Source organism: Mizuhopecten yessoensis, unplaced genomic scaffold (assembly GCF_002113885.1).
Source record: "Mizuhopecten yessoensis strain PY_sf001 unplaced genomic scaffold, ASM211388v2 scaffold10293, whole genome shotgun sequence".
NCBI classification, from domain to species: Eukaryota; Metazoa; Mollusca; class Bivalvia; order Pectinida; family Pectinidae; genus Mizuhopecten; species Mizuhopecten yessoensis.
The window spans coordinates 164,551-185,328 of record NW_018408474.1 but is presented as its reverse complement, the minus strand read 5'-3'; the positions used below and the strand labels follow the sequence as shown (position 1 = coordinate 185,328).

Here is a 20,778-nt window from a genome sequence, read left to right as displayed (position 1 = left end):
GACGACATGCATTTCACCCAACCCAGTCACATTATTCTGAAAACAGATAGCGAAAGAGGCAAAATACAAAGGTCCCAAACGCTTCAATTGGGGCAGTATATCTGTTTTGGTCTCGTCTATAAATTCGTTTGATCATCTCTCGATATATGAGCAAGGTAAGTCATCAATTTCAGAACAGGCGTTATATTTATATATAAAATAACAGACAAAGAAAAAAAATCTTCTCCGATGCCGGGAATTGAACCCGGGCCGTCTGGGTGAAAACCAGAAATCCTAACCACTAGACCACATCGGACCATACATACAGTCTGCTTATTATTGTATAAGAAAGAAAATTAGTAGACAATATCTTTATCATATTTTGATAGTCTTCTCACGTTTATTGGAGTGAGTTTAATATGTTTAATTCAGTTTCTCAGCAACTAATTATTTAACGTTACAGTACCCAAATCGGGACACTTTTTAGTGAAATATTGATGTATTTCATACCATAGTACCGATCCCAGTAATTGTTGTTCACTTTTCCTAAATAGATATCAATATCTTTTCATTTTGATAACAAGTTGATATTTCCGGCTTAAATAAACGCGGAAATATAGTGATGGTTACTTAATCGCGAAACAGGTGTAGCTGTACCCAAATCGGGACACCCAAACCCGTTTTGGCTTATATTTGGAGATGAATATGTATTTAGCAGGGCATATCTTTGGAATATTTAGGAGTCAAGGGTCGTTCTGAATGAATTTCTTTTCCACATTATCATTAGTTGTGAATTAGTAGGATTGTGAAAAATCACATACAAAAATTGAAAATCAAAAACGTCGCATGGCGCATCAATATTTACAAACTTAAACTGTGATTGTAACCGTAAGTGGCAGTAAATAATGTTCATATAATGTTTTATTGGTATATTAACATCTTTAAACCAATATTTTTAATTTGAAAATACTTCTTTGCACCGCATGCAAATTTCTTGTGACTTTTTCCTTCAAGTGTCCCGATTTGGGTATTGTCCCGATTTAGGTACTGTGACGGTAGACATGCATTATTGTTTGGTCGGAATCACAGGGACCTGATAATTTGTTACAACTATATTTGGACCTAAGCTAAGGCGTTCAGAGTTATTTTACACGTCTTAAGGGTTTAAATCAACTTTAGATAAAAATGCCTTCTCATATATATCATCATTGGGGATTGCATTTTTACAGAAAGATGATCTAAACCCCCAAAACGTGTAAATTTACTCCGAACACCTTATTTTAAATCCAAATATAGCTGTAAAATATTCTCAGGTCCCTGTGGTCGGAATTATTGCACAACGCAGAGTAATTTTACAATAAAAGCTCTTGACATGGAAAATAAATTGGACCATTTAATGGGTTATGTGATCTACGTGTGAAACGGTTAAAACCATGGCCTAAGACAGGGACAGTATATAGAGCTATACGTCCCTGCCTAAGATAACAAATAGACATACATAAAAAAAGATGAAAACAATTTCCGATGCCGGGAATTGAACCCGGGCCGTCTGGGTGAAAACCAGAAATCCTAACCACTAGACCACATCGGACCATGCTTACACCGACAGACAACATCACAACGGCTGATGTAGGTGGTATCGATCACAAATTAATACATCTGCTTTTTGTAGACAGTAGTGTTACATGTGCGTGTAAGGAACGACAACTCTCGGTAGAGGTCGTATAATTACATAGTGATCGGACGACCTCTATTTGGCATATGATTTTAACAACAGAAGGTTTATTCAAACGACCTGGTGTATTTGAAGGCGTTTTTAAAAACCATATATATACTTATTAAATGTCTGTTGCCAATTAGTACAATGAAGAAAAAGATCTGAAAGCAAGATAAGACAACACCAAAAAGACAGAGGGGAAAGTGAGAGAAAACAACATGAAACACACACGTTATTTTGTTGGCCTTACCATTATTAAAATCACATCACTGTTTCATATACTGTCTAGCAGTATTGATGTATAGACATGTGATCTAGCAGTGTTATTTTAAAGGCATTCTCTTCTCATATGACGTCAATCAATATTTAAGGACCACCATCTTACCTTACCCTCCATGCTATTTATGTTTTTAACAACGGCCAATTTTCACGACGCCTACAGAAACGCGTATTAGCCTGCCCGTCATTATTAAGGTGATGAGTGCTGCGTGCTATACAGGAATATAGTGTAGTAGGTTGCACTATCTAACGTAGAATACGATGACAGCAGCACTTCACTTATTCATATAATTATCAGTATTGATTCACACCACAGGGAATAAATTCACAAGAATGAGAAATACCCGAAAACGATTTTTTATAGCAAGGTTTATTTTGTTTTGAATAGATAAGGTCATACAATGACATGCCTCCATGTGTGAAGTGTATGCATAATTGTGTCTTTGTGTGCTGGAGATAAGTCATGTTGGTGTAATTGCCTTCTTGTAATAGCGCGGATCTGATGCCAACTTGATAGTGTTATCTCACTGAAATACCATGCCGAAGGCACCCATCACAGCATTACGCCCGGTCACATCATACTGACAACGGGTGAACCAGTTGTTGATACTTTCCTTATCATTATGGATGAGGTCAACTATGTTATCAGAGTTACAATTATTATAATGTTTAAACAATATTGAAGTTACGAATGTTATGTGACTATTCAGTCATCGGTATCTTGCAAGTTACAAACATGTAGCGTTTTTAACACGAAAAACGATTTGACAAAAAGAAATGAACAAGGAATATGTACATGTACATATACATACACACAATGTCAGATCTCATTCTCACAGCTGTGCGGCGTTGTAAAATGTGATTTTCATAATTTTAACCCAAAAAGACGTTTTCTACAAGAGTACACGCGTTTGCATATCCATCATTATAAGATGATTGGCTATGCTCTATCTCAGAAATTAACTCATTTTATAAACAACCCTTCTAGTACACTGTATTTAGGTTTTAATTTTTGATACTGTAATTTTCGTGATGATTAACACAAAGTCCGGGTAGAGTTTGGATTGTGTATAACTCGTGACTTGGTTGTTCGGGGTTTAACTTCCTCGCAACACCTGATGTCAAATAAACACGGAACCCTAGGGAGGCACCATCGACAGGAAAGATTGGACGAGAGAAAAAATGAACGACAGACAAGGGGGTCAGCAGGTCAATTATGGTCTTTTCAATCTTAGGCGTCTGACCGTCTACAATTACTAGCCCTCAACCACTGGATTACAGGTTCGAGGCCTGCGTTGGGCAGTAGCCAGGTACTGGCCCCATGTCGGCGGTTTTTCTCTCCGGGTTCTCCGGCTTCCTCCACCATCAAAACCTGGCACGCCCTTAAATGATCAAAGCCGATAAAAAGACGTAAAACCAAACCAAATCTGTTCATTGTCCTCGAATCAGAAGATATCAGAGAAAACGCCCGATTCTGCGCTGCATTGAATATACTTGCTAAAATTACATTAAAAATTAAGGATCGCATATATAAAGGCTCGTAATGTGTTCCTCTTGAGTAGCCAATGAAACCATGATTATTAAATCATATTTTACCAAACTTATGAATTTTAGCACGCGTAATCATACAGTTTTATTTTCCCTATTTCTAGCTCCGTTTTTTTTCTCTTCTTTTTAGAACTATCGTTTTTTCGTAGCACACGCCGGTGAATTTGTCAAAATAATGTTGTTGAATCAAATGTACGTATTTTCGATTGTAATTTTCATTTAATGGTGTAGGATAAGGGAAATTCAATGACATGCGTCTTGATTTTGATAATTATTTTCTATTTAATATATGCATACATATTGTATCAAATGGCGTAATTACCACAAGGTGATACAGAGGTTCGAAAAAGTAAAGCTTGAACCCAAACAATGTCGAAATTAAATCTTTAATAAATACAAAAACAAATGCAATACTATGAAAGCAAAATATAAAATACGATTGTAGGAAAGTATAAAATATGAACCATGCTACAAAATAAAATGATAAAGTCATGACCGGCTCTGTTGTTCAGTTACCGACATATCCTATAGACATCAATCAAGCATACAACACTTGTTCGACTGTCAATCTTGAAATTCCATGTCATGACAAAACTGAAGACACTAAATTAGCTATTTGCTTGGTTCAGGTAAAAAAAGACCCATCTTTAGACTTGTACCTGTCCTTTGAAGATAACAGAAGAGCGACACCCGATTTCAAAGCTAGTCAATTTTACCGTTATGCTACCGCGCGATTATTTTGATTAAAAGGTTAAACTTGTCTAATTATATCAGAGCCTTTAATTTTGTGATGACATTTTTGAGTGATGAAGAAAATGTAAATGAGCGTAACTCCTGAAATTCCGAGGAAGCAGTGGGCCGTGAATGTTATAAATTGGCGGCAAGTTTTTACACGTATGCATCTGCTAGTATTGGGTAACTGTATGCTTGAGGACTCTCGCCCAGTCAACTTTTTGCCATTCGCCGATAAATCAATATTGGCCCAGTATCAATTATGCCTTTTACATGGAAATACTATACATTGTATGTAGTGCACTAATATTCGCCGTCATAAAACAATCGCCCTCATTAGGGAGAGCAAAATAGGCGAAAGTTTAACTGCGGCGGAAATTTCCCCGATTTAAGGTATTCTGTTTACAAAGGGGGCGTGTCGTTGTGTACAATGACATGATTCATAGTAACAGGATCACCGGAAACTAAATCAAAATGTCTGGTATGAAATTGTTCGTGTGTTAACGTTGTTCGTTAACTTTACAAAAGTGACAGTTAATTGGTGCATATGTCAACGTTACTGAAGCCGTCCATACTATCGGGCGCCATCACGTCAACCGAGTACAAGATCTTCTTACCGCGAGTCCAGCTGTACGTGTTGTCAAACCGTACCACGTCTGTAAATATAAAACGATTTTAATCAAGAAACAGAGTTATGCCCCTTTGTCTACCGCGACAGGAAACTACTTTGTAAAAATTTATATTCGTTACCCTTGTTTCCGAGAGACGTGCATTTTTATTCGCACGAGGCGTGTCATAATCCAAAAAGGCAAATGAAAAAATATTAAGATTTCCCCAAAACAACATATACTTTATCATATCGAACTTTTTAACAGAAGTCACCGAATTGAAAATATCTATATTGTTATTAGCCAGCAGCTATATTGTTATATCTCGAGAAGAGAGCTGGTGTAAAAATATTCAACGATCCCCCCAAAAGTATAAATATAAATAAATAGTTTACTATACTGAACTCTTTCAATAACAAGGATATCTAAACAACAAAAAGGCACTGAAAACAACAACAGACAAAATGATAGCTAAGCCAAGCTTGTATCCGCAGCTCAGGGCGGCATTTTTTCACACTGATTTTCATCTATTTGTTCATAAATAATGAATGCTCTATAATTCTTTGTGAAATAAAAAGTCTTTTATTCACAATTCTGAAATGGGGTAAATTCCCATGAATATCATTATCAAAACACCCTGGTAACTTACAAGTGCCGACAGTTTTGCACACGACACTACCGTCGCCCGGATATATATGGCTGGTGACCCTCTCCGGTGTTACAATCTCCTCCATGTTTCCCTTCTGTAATCCTTCCTGTATCCGTTTGTACACAGCGAAGCCAACGTCATATCCTTCCGTGAAGAATTGCCAACTACAACATACAACTACAATACAACATACAACTACAACATACAACTACAACATACAATCAACATACAAAAATGCCCTTTTGTTTAATGGTACCCATGGCTCTGTTTTTCATGCCCCAGAAGCACCCCTTATAAAGTAAAACAAATGTGGTATGCTTACTTTTCCTTTTTTCTCTCTCGAGAAATCAAAACCTAGTATCGATACACCTGAAATAACATTTCAGACTTTTTTTTTTGGTGTAACGTTGCGCTGCGGGTTCGAGGAAAGAAAGAGCCTTATGTATTCCACTACATATCGTCATAAGAGGCTACTTATGTAGGCCTAGGCCCCTTGTAGAGTCGGGGGTTTCTTCTGTCTGTTTCTAAGAGGACCTTGAAGAAACCAACATTTATATACGGCCTCCATTATAACGCTTGGGATTTATATCGCTCCCTCTTTTACCTTCCCTGCTCCTTCGTGTCGGCGGTGTCGTCCTTGGCATCCGGCCTCATATTACATTGCCTGTCGGGAGGACGTTAAATCCCAAACAAATAAACAAACTAACAAACAAACAAACAAACAAACAAACAAATCCTTTTCACAAATTGAATCCAGAGTTGGTTTCATACTATCTATAATCAATATTTTTAAAACTAATCATCAAAGAACGTAGGCCATTGTACTTTACATAATTTGGTAATGGAATTTACCCTTCCACAACAATGTTATTGTTTCGGGAAAAGGTGACAGCTGTTACTAATGAAAACAAACATATTTTACTGGTAGTTTTATTTTAGCGTTTTGCCTACTTTTGTGCTAAGATATGATAGCGCTTATTGGTGATTTCGCGAATTGTCACCCAAAACATATATCGTTGGTGCGTCAATGCATCAATGCAAGAGTCTGTTAAAATTCAGCAATGCGCTAAAATAGGAGTACGCTAAAATAAGTACATTTAAAGTACTCCTGGGTATGGAGGGTCCTGCTCGATATGATTTTCTTTTGTGATCTATCCGTAGGAAATATTATATACACCTAATAACATTTACTTCCTTATTTTGTTAACTGTGACCACTGTCATTGTCAAATTGATACGACACCTCAATACACATAATACTCAAACCAAGCAACAAGCCATTCGGATTGATATGTCTCGCCTGTGCCCCGCTTTGACCATCAATAGACATATCAGAGATACTAACTTAAACGCAAAAACTTAACGTTGTTGCAATGCTGGCAAAGTCAATGGACCATGGAAGTTGATGCATGGGTTGAGATGTACTACCTTAGACGCATCTATGGTCCAGGTTTGGTTGTTTTTGCACTTATACTTTCAATGAAACTAACTGAAACACACAGACTTAATGTTGACGCCGCCGTCGCCGGAAAAGCAACACCTTAGTCTCGCTTCCACTTGACCATCGTTTCAACAGAACGAGTCTGATTTATTGTTACGTTGTATAGATGAAAACATACGAGATGATTCAATTCATAATATCATTCCATTTCAAAATGCCTTCCCTACCTTAGCACACTTTCTGGTATGGTGACGTTATAGTCCAGGTCCAGAAGCTGTTTACTGCCGACGGTCACCGATGTAAATTTGTCTCTCTCCAGGCTGTCAGCATTGGCGTAGAGTTCTTTTGGTACCTCTCCACCTTGGACAATCTATAAGTAAGTAATACAAATTACAATTATACGTTTCAAATGTTTATTCACGACACTTACAATTACAGTTATGATCCACACAGATTTATAAGACACTTGCTATGTTCTCACAAATTAGATTGTATAGTTATGGTAAGTTTATGATTTATGTCTTATAAACAACTATGGTAATTTAAGGTTTTTGATGGTTGAGGAAAACCAGAGTACCCGAATTAAGACACCGACCTGCGGAGTGTACCTAGAGACTGTCCCACGAAGGCCTCGAACCTATTACCCTGTGGTGGTGAGTCAGTGATCCTAACGGTCTGACGCCATAACCTTTCTGCAATCGCGACCCCTTTAGAATTTTCAGACAATAGGGGTCTGCATCTAATTTGTATTTCAATCAACAAGGCCAACTGACAAAATATCAATAAAAACACTATATACCGGAGCATTGTATGCCCTCGATATATTGATGAACATTTTGTAATCCGCAAATTTCGAACAATAACCCGAATTGAATCTAAAGGAATATCTAGATGAAAGATCTAACTGTCATACTTAGGACCATTTAAATAATTCTCAACAAAATGTGTTTAAATATCGATGTTTACACAGTTTATATGGATTCCTATTAGCCCATATTTCAGGGTTGAACTGTGCATGAGGAATATGAATGAAGGCCAATAACTGTCGTAAAATTCAACTCAACATCTCCTTTTCACAATACGTGAATCGTCACACTATTCTCATCACACAAAAGCTAAATCCGAAAATATTCGGTTGAATACTCTACGGGCTGGTTTTGACCATGTGATAACTTGAACAGTCGGTCAGACAGCGTGACAACAAAATGCACTCCACTTTTGACCGCCGCTTAACAAACAGTCATAACACTTGTTTGTATTTGTTTTATGTAAAACAACATCTGTCACACTTACAACGGCAATACAGGCCCGTTTCATATTTTTATTTATATAGGGTTCAGAGCAATTCCCTAGAAAGTTAGTTCTACCTATGAGCTTTAAATGGACGATATGTAAATTTACCATATAGTGCAATGTATGTTTTCTTTGATGGCTTTCTGAATTGACCTATTGCTTCTTCGTTCCGAATTTCAAGTGGCTATTTTCTTTTTTCCCCATTCACATTACATACCAGTATCTACAGCGTAAAACTTGGCATACATGTTAAACGAAAAGACGATTTTTTACAACTTAATCTAACCATACGGGAGATGTCTTTTTGCTCTCGGTTTTATTCGTTTGTTTGTATTGAGCTTGACGTCCCTGCAGCAGCTAAGGTCATTTGAAGACGGGTAGCTAGGGAGACATCAGACGAAAAGAAATAGTAGAGAAGTAAGAATAGATGATATATAGATTACAATTTTTGCAATGGGGTATGTAGGTCATTTTTGGTCTCTCTGAGGTCCCCTTAGCTGGAGACACAGACTCTGCAGGAGATCCCACATTGGTCGCCTTTTACGCTGACATGCAATGGAATAGTGCAATGTGTTTTGCTCTCGGTTAATTTTAAGTATTGCTGTTGGATATGATTAAGTTGTAACGTATTGTAACCTTCTTGACCAAATGTGGTTGACTCAACTTTGTCATAAAGTATAAAGAAAGACTATTATTATCATTTTTTTTAATTATGAGCGATGTTCAGATGTTGTGTGCGCCTCCGTTCTTAAGACCTACCATTTCGCCACATCTGGGATCTCCGAGTTTGTCCACAAGTGTACCACCGTAGGCGGCTGGCAACTGGTCAGCGTCGATGTATTTAAGCAAAGTGTCGGTGTAGTTAGCTGTGATAAAAAATGCAACGATGCAGAGAGATACTTAAACAGATTTCAAAGTCCGGTATTTGTAATAAAATGTTTTTATGTTAATAGTTCAAATAACAATGAAATTTTGTACAAATTAATTTCAATTAAAACAAAATATTTATTCCAAGTGTTAACTTACTTGTACCGAATACTTTAATTTTCTTTCTCGTTCCTTCTGCCACAAATGGTCGTACTAGTTTCCAGATCACCGGGAAAATCTTTGGAGCTGTAGAAACAATGCAACATGTAGTCACTTTTTCAATTCTTGTTCAGATACCAGGAATAATGCTATCATATGCCAATGTTTGGCTAGTGTTTCGTCGTCTGATTTTAAGATTTCACTATTTTATTAGGCGATTTCGGAGTTTAGGGACAAGGTAATGACAATGGCTCTACAATTATGACAGTGCAATATGCTTTCAAAAATGTACATACACAATAGTTAATACCAACACACCTCCTATCATTGCACTTAATCAGGCAGTTTTGACGAATCAAAACCGACTCTCTTATTACAGAACTGATTTTCAAGAACTACATTTTCAACATGTTTCGATTCGCATTGTTACCGTTGATGATGAAGATAAACTTGAGCCTCTCGGGGTAGTTGTCCTCAACAAGTGTGACAAACTGGTTAAATGTGTCGATTCCGGGTTTCCAGAGATGCCGCATCCCAACCTTCTCCATGTCGTATATTATAGTCTCCTTGTCTATCAATTTCCCCAACTGTAAAATATGACATTGTCGCTCACTTACACGTGCACGATACTCGTAATATTGAAATGCAGAACCATATTGCGTCTTTGCGTATTGCAGAGTTATCTTCTCTTGTGAGCAGGTATTGATTGTTACGTCATTGGTTTGTGCAAGAAAATTACGTCGTTTTCTCAAAAATTGATGACGTTACTCTCACAAACAAATGACGAAACAATACGAAAAGACGGAATACATAGTATAAAGAATAATTATAACCTACTTTGGACTGCAGGTATAAACAATTTTTCGAAACATTTTTCAAATCCAGCTTTATTTAGATTATATTTGTATTTTGCTATACCTCTTTTTTCAATAACGTTAATGTGGAAATTTGAATGTCGAAAGCCTTTTGTAATTTCGTGTGAATGCTGTGAGTTTATCGTTATGTTATATAATCGGTATAATCTATTTGGTGAAAACTAACAAGTTACTCAGTTTATACAGAAAAGAAACACATGAATACTTTTCATAGAAGCATGGAACGAATTTAGGATAGCTATTTATATTATTATTCATAAAGGCAGAAACGACAATTATCGCATTCAATTCAAACATATATAAATCGATATAGATTTTTCAAGACAACATATACTTTTTAAGTATATGCATGCAACTTAGTTATTAACATACCGAATTACAATAGCACGAAACGTTACAAGGTTCATGCAAGATGAACATGCGAAGAAGACTCGTTCGTGTGTTCATTAAACGTGTACTAGGTAAACCCGGGATGCACTACCTGTTGAGATATGAAATAAGTAATAAGAAGATTGCGGTCTCGTGATAGTGACAATACAGAATCCATGCAGTCAGGTTAGTAGCACAACAAAAGGTAAGCATTGTTTATCATATTGTTTTTTTTTGTACTGTACGGGATTTTAGTGCTTCAAAAGCTCCGACCTTATACAGACAGGCGCCAAGGGGGACATCGCGGAAAGGAAAGAAGAACGAGAGAAAGGTAAAAGAGAAAATATAGAGATATAAGATGTTGCAATTGGTTCAGCAAATCAGAGTAGAAGACAAAGGCCTACATACTAAGCCTCCCATGTTCACGCAGCCCGATTCAGCAGTTATTTTCCTGCAAGGAACTGTATATAATGCACTCAACATGATGGGACATCCAGAAAATCGAATATGTTTTGCAAATAAAAGTTTTTCAAAAATAGCTCGTTATGCATCAGACACCCCTATAAATGTTAACAGTACTTTAAAAGAAAAATTATATCAAATCAGATTTGGTTCAGTACAGTAATTTCAATGTTTACAATACCAATGCATAGTCAGTTATATTGGTACTGACATGCAATATGTCTCACCTTGTTAGATTGGTCCGCCATGACCTTCGAAAATCGTTCAAGGTCGGACAACTTATGGAGTAACAAGTCTTTGTGCCCTACCGACGCCATTAGCCCTGTAATGGTAGCACTACACAAGTCAGAAACTGTTAACACTACGAAACTGTTAACTCTACCGTGATCATGTTTTGTTCCTTTGCTTGAAAGATTTTCTCAATATTTGCTAAAGAGACCACAACTTTTGCAATTGAGCTTCAGCTTGTACGATCTATCCAGAAATTAATTAATAAAATTCTTCATGATATGAAATTCCGAAATTTCATGCATGTTTTGACCACTAATGTCGTATGTTTTAGTGTGAGTTACCACAGAACCCAAACAAAACAAAGAATGTTTTATTTTTGCGCACTTGTAGGAATCTCTGATCGGAACTACATTGTGGCTTCAGACACTGGCTCGGGAATGTCCCCGTCTTGGTAAGATCTATCCAAACCTAAATCGTTAAAATGTCATCGAGCTAATTCGTGTTTTACATGTTGAGATCTTGAATTGTACTAATTGTGGGTATAACCTTAGTTTCCTGAATTATGATGAAACGTTTTGTTTAAATTGTATTTGATATACCGCAAGCTTCTTACGTACCGACAGTATATACATATATAATGTGTGAAATGTATGCGATTTAATCTTAATTATTTAGTATTAAGGGTTATATAGCGTAGCCTGGTAACCGGAAGACACAGGGAAGATTTTTACTCTCAAACAAATTGTTTTATGATATAACGCGGTTTAAATGTTCTGACCATGAGTAAGTATGTCCTGTGAAAATAGCAACCCGTATTAATAGCCCACTATACGTCCCCAGTGAAGAGAAGAGATGAAATATAACAATACATTTTCACCGCAGTGTTATCTCAACGCTCACGAGGCGTGTAGCAGTATTGTCAACAAACAACACTTAGATGAGAAATTCTCCTCTACTGTTAGTTATTGGTTTAGTAAGGCGAATTTCTTTGTTATGTTAGGTGTGTCAGTTTCTGTATTGTTATACTTTGTTATTAAAGACAGATACTAGTTAAACCACACCAACATATGCGTACAGAAAAGAAAAAAATATGAATAAAAGCCTGTCACTACATATCTAGACTTCTTTATGTCCAGGGGTTGAGGATAAGGAAAATCAGTCAAAGGGGCTTTCAAATTGGGAAAAACTCGAGGCTTTTGGATGGTTTGCCCTAATTTGGATCAAACCATCTTTGGGGAAGAAAGATTATTTCCCCTCACCACAGCATGGAAACACCAAAAATGCGTTTTGACTGGCTACCGTTTTGAAAATATCGTTTTCCCCTTTAATCCCTGCAGCAAAACCGACCGGAGAAATTCAAAAATACATCTCGTTAAACTTTAACACGAACAAAAGTACCCTGGTTTTCCTGACATTTACGGCCAATATATCGAAATATTTAATTTCATCAAGTCGGCTTTTTCCACATTGCTGCATGGGAATTTTCATGATCTATGACGTCACGTCATTCACGTCATTGTGACGTCTTGAAATCGAGAGAAACTGGTTAAAACTATGGTGAACCCGTATGTTTACACCTACAAAATGTTCAAATGCTTTATAACGAAAAACCGGTCGAAGCGGGTTGCTACGATGATAACTACGGTAGCCGTTGTTGCTAGGATACTATACAGTTTCAGTGATTCCACATCGGCATATGAATAATTTAGAAAATACACAGTGGACAACATTAATTTTTTTTTCTCTTCATAGCTTTAAATTTCCAGTTTAATTAATTTGAGTATCCCTTCGAACATTTTCATTCCTTTATAACGGTCGTTAAGTAAGCGCATTGACACACTACTTTGGTAATGACGCGGTCGAATATTCCTGAACGAAGCCGCCATTATTACTTTAACAGTCAAAGAAATTTGAATGTGCATCAATGGAATAAGAAGTTTGCCAGCAGCATCCCTTTGTTGTATAATTAGACCTAAACGATCACGGATATTTTCGATGTTTCCAGATGATGAAGAAAACAAGTATTGGCCGTCAATGGATTGTTATCTCTCGCTTAATCGTGAACAGCCCCATATCTGAAACAAGTATCAATTCACCGAGCTATTTTTCACTGCGTAAACGCTAATTTATACTACGCTGGAGAAGGGAAAGATGTAAAATATATCGTTTTCCTTCACTTTTAACGCGTCGAGGTCAGTTCTATTATGCCCACACAGGGACGAGAACAGAACAACCTTTATTAAAAGACATACCTTTTTGGACTGTTCCTTCATGATCGTGGTGAACAATTCTAGCCGATAAACTTTATGTTTTATCAAATCTATTTTTCTCGCACATGCACATAGCCCTGAAATGTCAAATGTTAAAATCATGCACATGCATTTGTAATCAGATTGCTTCATCAACAAATCAGGCACAGATCAACAGTATTGTTATTGACCATGTTTCAAACACATTTTTTTGGTCTTTCAAAATGATACCACAAGCCTTTATCGACAACCCCGGCCAAATAACGGTTTCTCTTCGAGGTCTCTGATCATGTCGTTTATTTTTAATCTATACATTCTTCATCGACACAAGTACCAATAGAATGTCATCGTGTTTGTTGACATGTAGCTACTCCTGAAATGTTTTGAGAATTGTAGCCAGTCTCGTTAATGTTATAACGATAAGATGGCGACATATCATACTTTCTTAGTCCTGTTGGTTAAATGCACATGGAGGTAATAATATTTTTTTTCAGTTTTTATTTCACAAACTGGCATTGACATACAGCATTTTTGTACATCACTTGCCAGCTGTTTGGACCCAACACGAGATGGAATATTCAAGTACTGTCAACAACATTTATAGGTAAGATAATATCACATATTGAAATGACTGATTGTTTTTGAATTTTTTTTAATTCCTCCAAACAAAAAGACGATTATAATATAAAATTGTGCTGATAGTGAACAACTAAATAACGTTACAACACAACTAAATAAGTTACGCACCTTTGAAATCCAATCTACCTAACGGATCCACCCATATAGGACAGCCCTCCTTGTCGAATCCACTGGTACCGCCGGTAAAGTACTTCTTCACGACATCTGGAGACTCAAAATCCTCTAGAATTGTGTCTACATTATGTTTCTCCCGCCATATCAAACTCTGCAAAACAAAGTTTAAAAGTCAAAATGGCTTGCCCTCGAAACTTCTGCATCAGGAGTATTATCCGAATAATAAAGATTTATATTCATTATGAACACACTGTACACTTGATTTATTTTTGTCCGTTGGGGTGTACAAAATGGAATGGCCGAATCGAATTTCACTGTCTGATCTGGTAATAATCCGTAACGTAAGAATATCACATTCCTTACACCCTTATGATATGTCATGGCAAAACTGAAGGCTCCGTTGACGCCACCTTGCGGATGATACACGTAGACTAGGCTTATCATTTAATATATGTACATTAAAATAATCGCGCGGCGGAGTAAGGGTAAAATTGACCGCTTTAAAAAATAGTGTTCGTCCGTTGTAGTCTTTCACTGACAGAGGTAGCAGCCTAACGTCTTGAAATATACTTTTTTGTTCTTAAATATCTGAAACCAATCCAAGAGTGTAGAAACGATATGTGCATTAAGAGCGAAGCCTTTGAATTTCTATTGAAAAAATATATTCTAAGAGGTGGGGAGAGGGCTTACAGAATAAGGAAACTTATAAGGTATGGAAGTTTTAGAAATAAAGTATGGTGTAAGAAGGAGGTTTAGCTCAGTTGAGGTCAGCATTCACTAATGTAAATATCGGTCAACCGTAAAAAATATGTAACATTTCTTGAACATTTCTTACAGAATATGAAAATCTAATTGGTACCAATTTTCATAATATTAAAAGTACTCAATACCGGTAGCACATTGACTCTCGAACATTTGTTTATAATCATTGTTCTCCCAATCCTTTGTTAATACCCAATATAAGAAACACTTACATTTCTCAGCATCTCCTCTGACTTGGTCAGGTCAAAGTTTCTAGCTGAAAAAAGAACAAATTATTTCAGATATTAAAGAATGTCTTAAATAAACACATTTCTCTGTTTACATTAACACATAAGAGGGTATCATTTGATTTTCATGGGTCAAATCATATGAAGACGTTTATATAGGGTGATGAATGGAAATGACGTTTGTGCGTCCGGACATCGTTCATGGATTTAAATTACATGCAAGGGCGTGTTGCTTACCTCTTAACCACCGGAGAAGAAAGTTATCGTCATGGTCTGGCTTAAGGACGTCTTGAACCTGGTTTCTGAACTGTGTGTATAATATCAATCAATGGTTACGAATTCAAATGATGGTATTACTCATTGAAAATATTTACATGATTGAAGCATGTTATGTAAGCTTTAAATATATTGCAGCTGTTTCTATTATGAATTATGAAGAGGAAAAATGTTATTGTAACTCGCTAAGTTGATTTCCTTATATATCGGTCACGTTGTGCGATGAACACCCTGTCATTTTTTTCGGACGAAATATTCAGACTTGAAAATTCTTCTGATGCATAAATATGCATCAAAATAAAGTACTCTCCGGTGTAAAATGAAACGCTAACAGACGTGCTTTGAGGGGGATGTCCATACAAACGAGTGCAAAATTGTCCTATGGTAATTTTTAGAAAAGAATTCCTTCATCCATTTAAAATTGTTATTTGATATCTTGATTTACAAACGGAAATTCATTTAACAAGTAACACGTGAGGTAAGATATTACATAACCAACTATTGTACGATTGTACAGGTATTCATTTGTCCATAATGACAACAAGAAGGCAAACTGAACATAATCTATTATGACGTGAATGGAATGCGTTAGCAGTGCTACGAGTCGTATTGTGTCAATTATATATCTTGTAAAGGTTTCGTTTAAATGGGAATATCCCATTTAGTGACTTTTGATAATACTGAATGCATGTTTGTGCCATTTGGTTTGAGATTATATATGGTTATGGCGGTTTATTTACCTTTCATCAATAACTCTATATCATGTATACTTTGCTAAATGATTCATTTAATGGGCCCGTTCAAACTACTTGTGTGACATCCTGTTACAAGTGCACCATGAGTTTTCTACTCAATATCGTGACAAGTGTAATATTTCAGCAAGAGTTTATCCGAAAATAGTGCGTCATCTACAGCTAGTATCACATATTTTTCATATTAGGATTTTAGTTAATATGTCCAAAAGTCAATAGACCTAAAATATAGATGTGAAATGACTTTGCAATATAGCATTACTTAATCTAGAACCCCCAATAATCTGAGCATCTGTATGAGCATCTGCATACAATAAACACTATACACCAATTGGTTACTGTTCTCTAGATTTCTATTTTAAACTTTCTTTCTATAACATTTTCTCGATTATATAATGGTCTCTCTCTCTCTGTCTGTGTCTCTTTCCCTGTCAGTCTGTCTGTATCTCTCCCTGTCTCTCTGTCTCTCTCTCCATCCATATTTAAACGATGCATTTCTATCACTTGTGAGTGAAAACATTAAGAAAAAAAGTAATCTATGAGGGAATATTATTGCAGGAATAAACTTGTGTAAATACAAATAATTACTTAATATGTAAGTAAATGTCACATGAATTATAAACAAAATGTATTTTAAGCTTAAGAAGGGTTCCATCTGAATCTAGCAAGTGATGTTTTCGTCTGTTGTGTAATGAAGCGTAAGTTTATCTTTATATCTGCTTTGGATACTGTTGAGATATTATCATCCTCGGTCAGATATTTTAGTGAGGCATGTTTTGGTTTTAAGGATTAAATAGTGTCAGTTTCATATCAATTACAACGTTACACAATTAAACTATGCCGATGGCATAATTATCAAACTGATGGAGCCCTCGTATCAAGAAGAAGAAGAAGAAGAAGAAGAAGTGCATTTTTTATTAACACATAATAAATGCTAAGTATGTTTTAGACACAAACAGGAATTGAAAACGTGTTGGCTTTACAATGGAAGCAGACGTTTTCGAAGTTTTAATTCCTGTTGTGTTAAAAATAATTTAGCTGTTCTTATTCATAACAAACTGATCAATCTTTTTCCGAATAATAAAATAATGTATTTGATTTTTTTTTTATAAATGAACAGGGACATTATCAAGATCATTTATTCAAGACAGTTTTAAATCTTTCTTTCGTAATACGAGCAAGCCGACTCTCCTCTGTTTTAAATGACTGGTTTTGTAAATAAGCATGAATCGAGTTTAGAATCATCATATTTAAGTATAATAATAGATATTTCTGGATATGATAATATCACGATATATGCTTCCTAGTTGAGACAGGAGAGATGTTTGTCATTTTGAACAACAAAACAATTATCACTTGTAATGATTTTCTGGCCAACAAAACATAATATCACAGCAGCACATACACTCCCTTAAGACGAAATATTCTTGTTTACCTGACGATAACATTTCAGCAGCTTAAAAAGCCATTCTTCAGACACACAATATACCTTGTTACACGAGGAAGGAAATTGTATACATATAGAACCAGCACATTGCCTGTTTACCTTGTTTACCTTCGGCCTAAAATTTGAGTAAGTGCTGTGGATAGACCATGAAATAGCACGTTAAAAACCATCGATTTTCTCTGAACGATCGAAGGATTATGACACCCTTATTGATAGATTTAAAGCCGACTGAAACATGGGACAATAAAACGTGTAGTATAAAACTATAAATAGTCGTGACTGCATGCATGAGTGAATAATGTTATATATGAATGTAAATGTACACTGTACCGTATTAAGGGTCGACTGTTGCTCTGCAGTTAGAGTTTTTGTCCCTTCATCCACAACGCCCAGCTCAACTTCGACACCAGAAGGGTTGATATCTTGTTTGATGCCCGGATCCTCCATTCTAATCTGCAATAAGACACGGGTTAAGTTAAACCAAACGCTTTGTCATATACGTACTTCATTGAAAACATGACAAAATCACGTGTGTTCTGCTCTATATTATACACGTAGTAACGTACATAATAGGATCATTCATCCACTCGGAACCCACTTGATTTCAATCGACCATAACGACTCATAATAAAGCTAACAATGCGGTTATCAAGCTAACCACTTTTTACATATATAAGGTACACAAGGTTGTTTACTGTTCATGTGAGACTGTATACCGACATCTATTGTCGGAATTGTAATAATATATTAACATTGAATTAAGGACTTACATACGTTTGCTGGAGTATATGTTTAGTTTTCAGTCGTTCCAGTGACACGCTTACAAATCATGTCCCCGTACATTTATAATAAATGCCTAGTTAAGTGCGTACAGCGAGTCCACTTACCAATACTAAGTATTCCTCCCGCCTGTCACATGCTAGCTTTAAGAGGCTGAAATCACAAATGTGTCATTTCTAACTCAAAACAAATACAGAGACAGTCCACGGCACTACACTGTGTCAAACATCCGTGTTCCTTGCCGGCTACCCCGCTTCATCGAACCATGGTCCTGTCTAGCGATCACCCGATTCCACATACGTCTATATTACATAGGTATATGATACATGTATACACACCTTACTACGGTATTCTACCTATAGCGATCCGAAGGTCACTGCAAATAAAATAAATACCGGTGTTATGGCAAGCATAGGGTACCTTTAAATCAAGGTAACATTGACTGGAATTATCCCAGAGGTTAACTTGGCCCATGTTCATCAATTTTCGAGGCCCTTGGTTTTCGGATTTTCTCCGTTTTTTTTTTTTTACAAATAATGTGTCAGCACCATGCCAATACAATGTGACATTCCAAGCTAATTGGGATTGGTCTAATTAAGGTTAAACTCTTTATCTTTGGAATTCTTAATACGTCTCTCATAACATCATGAATATCCTTTCACGGGATTCTCGCTTTCTGGAGTCCCAAGAGATACCGAAATTCTTCTGATGCCCATCAGTGCAACACTTTTCACCTCAATTCAGGTTCTCTTTTTTAACTGCTCTTTCATTGCGGCATTATGTTAAGCTGAGGTATCCCTGTCCCGCTGCAGCCAAAATAATGGAGAATCCCACTCTGGGTTTTTTCGTGTATACAGTAACATGTACCTCCCCTTAATTTTGTTTCAAATATCAAATTTAACTGTACTATAATGGGCCAGGACTCTTCCGTTGACTAGGCTGTTCGATGGTTAGAGCGAACAGTATAACAGTATGAGGTCGAGTGTTTGAATCCTGGTCTAGCCCCGTTGACTATAACTTATTTTGTACATGTACCATATTTTACACTGCATTTTACCCCAAATATCTTCTAACTTCCCCTGTATTTTTTCCCTATTCAAGTCACTATCCCTAAGCTATATAGTTGTTAATGTTGGTTACGATGAAAGGTAACAGATTTATATAAGTGTATTAACACTTGTTTCTGTCTCCAATTCATTTATGTTCAATCATGTTTTGTATTATGTATTACATGTTATGTGAATAAAACAAAGATTTAACTGAATTTTACACTTTGAAAGCTGTTAATTATACTTTGATTATTTCATCATTCTTTTCAGAAACGATTTATCAAAGCTACAGCTATGCCAGAGAGGTTTCCAGTGTATAGTTAAGTTGATGGCAGTGATACAATTACTGCAAGTAATTTACAAGTAAAGGTAAAATACAATGAAACTGACCAACTATAAAGGTTACACCATTTTATCATGACATGAGTGGCACAAAACAAAACACTAAAATCCAATCAATTTTCTTTATTACGTTAAAATACGACCGTCGATCACTACCTGAAACATGTAAGAATGTGTGGTCTAGCGATCTCTACTGATCAAATGTGAACCCTCCTGGACTATAGAAGGGGATAATTGTGTCAGAATGTCTTTGAAGTTAACACCCAAAGCAAAAAATGTAATTTCAAACATATATACGTTAAATGGAAATTACGAAAATGAAACTGTATTTGGAGGTAATTTTATATTTTTTCTTTCTTTTAATGGTATAAATAAGGTAAATTGTCGATAATTTTCAAACTAACAGCCAGACCTGTATTAAGTAGTTCGACATTATTTGGACCGATTTTCATCACCAAATTATGTTTAAATATATTTTGGTACTTCAGTAAGTATTATTTAAGCAAACCACAATTCACAGCCTAACGTTGAACCACATACCATCTAGCAAGTGCACAAAACACAATATATCACTATCAATCTCATTAGGGTAATTGATAATTAACTCATAACATCAGTGCATCCTAATTGAAACACTGGAGAATAAAGTATACTAACATTCCTTTCGATTTCCAGTTCAGTATCTTATGTATCATAATTAAATGTTTTAATATTTAGAAACAAAATGATAATAAAAAAGAATATTAAACAATTAAAATCCATTCCACAGAACAGCAACTAGCAATCAGATACATAACATGTACCTTGGTTAAGGCAGTATTTAAAAAGAATAGAAAATGTTAAATATATTTTAGTTTTCTTCCTTGCCATCTTTCTCTCTTAAAAAACAGTTCAGTATACAGGTTTTAAAAAAGCGATGTCCCTTTAGATATT

General features: G+C 36.0%; 1 protein-coding gene and 2 non-coding genes across 7 annotated transcripts; all 3 read right to left on the bottom strand.

Moving 5' to 3' along the window:
• Positions 1–223: 223 nt before the first annotated feature.
• Positions 224–295, bottom strand: Trnae-uuc. The gene has a single exon. It is a non-coding gene; the product is annotated as a tRNA-Glu (tRNA).
• A 1,203-nt stretch (positions 296–1,498) lies between these two features.
• On the bottom strand, positions 1,499–1,570 carry Trnae-uuc. The gene has a single exon. It is a non-coding gene; the product is annotated as a tRNA-Glu (tRNA).
• Positions 1,571–3,890: 2,320 nt separating this feature from the next.
• On the bottom strand, positions 3,891–18,822 carry LOC110460019 (SEC14-like protein 2). 5 transcript variants are annotated; one of them, XM_021512716.1, is made up of 12 exons: positions 18,562–18,822; positions 18,005–18,127; positions 15,437–15,506; positions 15,185–15,228; positions 14,205–14,361; positions 11,205–11,299; positions 9,702–9,858; positions 9,272–9,358; positions 9,005–9,111; positions 7,180–7,322; positions 5,513–5,676; positions 3,891–4,911 (listed from the first exon to the last, which is right to left on the bottom strand). In XM_021512716.1, exons 2-12 carry the CDS (start codon positions 18,119–18,121, stop codon positions 4,790–4,792), a joined length of 1,263 nt encoding a protein of 420 aa, XP_021368391.1. In that variant the 5' UTR covers positions 18,122–18,127; positions 18,562–18,822; the 3' UTR covers positions 3,891–4,789. The 5 variants fall into 5 exon arrangements, with proteins under 5 accessions (XP_021368391.1, XP_021368394.1, XP_021368390.1 ...); XM_021512719.1 differs by lacking the exon at positions 11,205–11,299 and adding an exon at positions 10,924–10,976; XM_021512715.1 differs by lacking the exon at positions 11,205–11,299 and adding an exon at positions 13,461–13,555 and having other exon boundaries at positions 18,562–18,821.
• Positions 18,823–20,778: the final 1,956 nt, after the last annotated feature.

Coding starts and splice junctions, on each gene's coding strand:
- LOC110460019 (XM_021512716.1), bottom strand. CDS start 18,121: ATGGAGGATCCGGGCATCAAACAAGATATCAACCCTTCTGGTGTCGAA. Junction 5,677..7,179: donor ATACCAGAAAGTGTGCTAAG/GTAGGGAAGGCA, acceptor TGTATGTTGTAG/TTGGCAATTCTTCACGGAAG. Junction 4,912..5,512: donor GTGCAAAACTGTCGGCACTT/GTAAGTTACCAG, acceptor TTATATTTACAG/ACGTGGTACGGTTTGACAAC.